The sequence below is a fragment of the Silene latifolia genome, chromosome Y, assembly GCF_048544455.1.
Source record: "Silene latifolia isolate original U9 population chromosome Y, ASM4854445v1, whole genome shotgun sequence".
Taxonomy (NCBI): domain Eukaryota; kingdom Viridiplantae; phylum Streptophyta; class Magnoliopsida; order Caryophyllales; family Caryophyllaceae; genus Silene; species Silene latifolia.
The window spans coordinates 237,364,012-237,368,117 of NC_133538.1; the positions used below are offsets into that span (position 1 = coordinate 237,364,012).

Genomic DNA, 4,106 nt, shown 5'->3' on the forward strand with positions numbered 1-4,106 from the left:
CACCACACAGTATACTGCTCAGGTCCACGGCCACTCCCAACTCCATCGGGCCTGGCCAACCGTAATTCGTACAGGACCATGACACTTTCACATCTCCGTGCCGGACCGACCAATTAATCTCAATAGCAATACCAATCTCAATGCCAATCTCTTTCACAAAACCAACCAACAACAGAGAACCAACCAACAAGATAATAATATGATCATAAGACAACAATGATAACAATATGCTCAAGACAACAATTACGACGATATGCTCAGGACAACATTTACAGCAATAAACCATCTTTCAACAATTCTCCAATTACCAATATAGTATAGTTGAGTAGTTAACCTACATTTTAGCAAATCTTCTAAAATAATCAAATATCAAAAAGCTTCTTCAACAATTTCACCACCTAAACAATAATTGAATTATGTATAATTATTAACTAATCTTATTAATGAATTTAAGATGTTAACGAACCAAAACAATCCCGCAAAATCGACACAAACACACTCCCAATCACACGACCAACTGACAGTGGTCAACCCGCCAGTCAATCAGCCACGGCCTGGTCAACGGCCAATTTTGGTCTTTAGTCAATACGTAAAAAAATGATATTAGGTAATTAGATAACTTACCACAATTTAATTAGCGCAAGTTGAAAACTCCGTCTTAAAGTTGTCTCACAAAAACTCTCCTCACAATTTGTATTGAGTTTATGAAGAAGAATAATTATGATGGTGAGGCATAGGGTTGGTATTTATATAAATTGATAGGAGAACTTGGAAGGTTCTAGGGAAGTCCTTTTAATATTAAAATAATGAAAATATCTTAGAGCATAGGTAACACCCAAACCAAATACTACCTTCCTTCAACTTGTTCCCACCGTGGTACCACACGATCCACATACACGGTCCAAACCGTGTGCTTACATGGTCTCCTATACCGTCTTATTTGCTTATTTTATTTTACTTCTTTTCTTTTATGACAACAATTTATTATTTATTTACGACAACTCACATAAATATAAATATAAATTATTAATTAAAATACGGAGTATTACAGTCTTCCCTCTTTAAAAAGAACTTCGTCACGAAGTTCACCACTCATTACCAGTCAACCAACCATTTAAATGACGAACGAACACACACGAGGTTAAATTACTATCAAAAATGACCACAAATTAACTCGGTGTTATATTCTACCCAAAAAAAAAGGTTACCTCCTTGTAACTAACATACCTTACGCAAACAAAAGAGGATACTTCTTCTTTATCTCATCTTCAACCTCCTATGTAGCTTCTTCTATATTATTGTTTTAGCAGGAATTCTCACTAGGATAATGTCCTGCCAGGGATGAAATTGCAGGGCAATCTAACTGAAAACAAGTAACCTGACCAGTACAACAAACTGAATAAAGAATAAATAAGAAAGTGAGACACAAGGATTTATACGTGGAAAAACCTTGGGAATAAGGGAAAAACCGCGGGCACCAAGCCATGAGGGATTATCACTATGATTTTAGGTATCGTGACAAAGAATTTGTATGTCAGGCGAAGAATAGAGTGTATCAGCTTAATAATAATGCTAAGTACTGTTTTGATTACAAGTATAAGAGTAAAAGAACAATTGAATGAGTAAGTAAGCAAGTGTCTTCTCTTTTCTTCTTATTTGCTATTTATAGTGGCCTTGCAACGGTCCTTTGAGGCTGGTTTAGGGTTTCCTGGTAAATAGGCTCTGTGCCCTATTTACCCGGGAGTAGTTTTGTTGACTTGAGAGTTGGCTGCCTTTATTTCTGCTAGGTTGACCACATCAAGCTGTTGTGAGTATTGTTGAACAAGTCTTCCGTGCAAATAGGAACTTCTTTTATGAGCTTTAGATATTGCATGACGCCTGCAGGTTGTGCTTATCATGTGGCTTGGTGAAATGCCCCTTCAGGCATGGCTTAAACAATGGCTGACCTGTCTTTTCCTCCTGGTTGGTACTTGCTTAGCTGTTTGGACGCCTTATACTGAGTGCCTTCTGTTCAGGCTCAGCTCTGGACATTGCCTGATTATTGTCTGATCAGGCAGGGTAATTCTGGGCCCAACAATTATGATTAGTCCATAAAAGTTTTGCCAAAGCAACCTCATTATTTCTAGTCTTCCTTACTTTTCTGTCTAAAATCTTCTTAGCTACATCCTCATAAGACAAATTCTCATCCATCTCAACTGACTCAGCTTCTAACACATGAGTAGGATCACTCACATACTTCCTTAACTGTGAAACATGAAAAACATTATGAACTCTTGCCAAGGCTGGTGGAAGTGCAAGACGATATGCCACTTCACAAATTCTATCTAAAATCTGATAAGGTCCAATGTACTTCTGGCTAAGATTCCTTCTCTTTCCAAACCGCATCACTCCCTTCATTGGTGATACTTTCAATAACACTTTGTCTCCTATAGCAAACTCAATCTCACTCCTTTTCAAGTCTGCATAACTCTTTTGCCGATCTTGTGCAGCTCTCATCTTTTGTCCAACTACATGTACTTGCTCAACCATCTGCTGAATCAACTCCGGACCCAGTATCACGGCATCAGTGACATCGTACCAACAAACTGGACTCCTATAATTCCTCCCATACAAAACTTCAAAAGGTGCCATACCAATACTAGCATGATAACTATTATTATAAGAAAATTCTATTAAGTCCAACCTCTCTTCCCATGATCCTCCAAACTCCAATACACACGCTCTCAATATGTCCTCCAAAGTCTAAATAGTTCTCTCCGTCTGTCCATTTGTAGCCGGATGAAATGCAATACTCATTTTCAAAGTCGTACCCATACACTCTTGCAATTCTTGCCAGCACTTAGAAATAAACCATGAATCATGGTCAGAAACAATATCCTTTGGAATTCCATGTAACTTGACACTACTGTCGCAACCTATCAAAAATAAACCTAACCGGCCTAAACTTATGCAGTAGAGGTAAGCAGGGTATCGTATCCACAGGGAGGCGGTCACTATCTACTTGTTATATAGCCTATCTACGGTCACAAATTTGGGGGGGGGGGGGTTGATTGTTTTGTTTAAACTAAACTAACGAACTGAATTTAAAGGCATAAGAGAAACAATAATCAAAACTAGCAAGAAAGGTAATAGAGTGTGTTCAAATAGAGAGAGAAATGCCACGATGTCGGTTCGCCATGATATTACGCAAATCAGTAAAAGGTAAGGTCAGTCGGTCTGATGTGAGAAGGGTAGAGGAAAGGTCCTTCCGGTCCGCTATCTGCCCTAGATTCTTCCTAAATAGCTTCCGCTCTCATTTGGGTAGTCTATTGTTTATAACAGGTCTATTCATTCTAATCTTCCGATCTAGGTCTGAACTTAACCAATTAATAATATAGCCGCGTGCACTCAACCAAGTAATCACTGTATATTGCTATAAAATAATTGTCACATGAAAACCTTGTCAACTAATTAAAGCATCATTATTTTACTATCATGGCTCCCCTAAGCCCAGCAATAAGGAAATTAGCTACTCATAATGATATATAAAACAATTTTAATCATGGTATTAAGATGAACTAATGAAAATTGCATAAACCAAATAATAATTCTAATATTCTAACAACGATTAAGAGACAAGAAATTAAATGTTGCAAAAGAAATTAAGACTATGCATTAAAGAGAGTAAGGAATTACACAGTTGAAGATCCGGAAAATGAAAGCAAGCGTCGAACAAGCGTTAAAACTGAATGATAAAAGAGTTCTGAAATTAATGAATAATAACTGAATGATTAAAGATACTAAACCTAATTAAGTCTCTCCTATTTATAGGACAGATATTTATTAACCTAAATACGATAACTTAAGATATTAAGTAAATAAGGTTTACGGAATAAAATCTTGCGTCAGATAAAAAACTACTCGATCGAGCACTTTGAAATAGCTCGATCGAACAACTTCCAGCAAAAAGCTCTCGATCGAGTATAAAATCTGCTCGATCGAGGAACACCAAAACCTTCCAGCAAAAACCTCTCGATCGAGTATAAAATCTACTCGATTGAGGACTGTTCACCATAAAAAAACCATTTGATCGAACAACTAAGCCAGCAAAATCTCTCGATCAATTT

General features: G+C 37.2%; 1 protein-coding gene across 1 annotated transcript; it reads right to left on the reverse strand.

Annotated features, from left to right (window-relative positions):
* Positions 1 to 2,049: 2,049 nt before the first annotated feature.
* Positions 2,050 to 2,631, reverse strand: LOC141630305 (uncharacterized). Its single transcript, XM_074443145.1, has 2 exons — positions 2,351 to 2,631; positions 2,050 to 2,239 (listed from the first exon to the last, which is right to left on the reverse strand). Exons 1-2 carry the CDS (start codon positions 2,629 to 2,631, stop codon positions 2,050 to 2,052), a joined length of 471 nt encoding a protein of 156 aa, XP_074299246.1.
* Positions 2,632 to 4,106: the final 1,475 nt, after the last annotated feature.

Bases quoted from the DNA above. Each gene is read 5' to 3' on its own strand.
- LOC141630305 (XM_074443145.1), bottom strand. From the start codon at position 2,631: ATGGCACCTTTTGAAGTTTTGTATGGGAGGAATTATAGGAGTCCAGTT. The intron at 2,240-2,350 runs GTACATTGGACC...TTCACAGTTAAG, and splicing joins AGAAGGAATCTTAGCCAGAA to GAAGTATGTGAGTGATCCTA.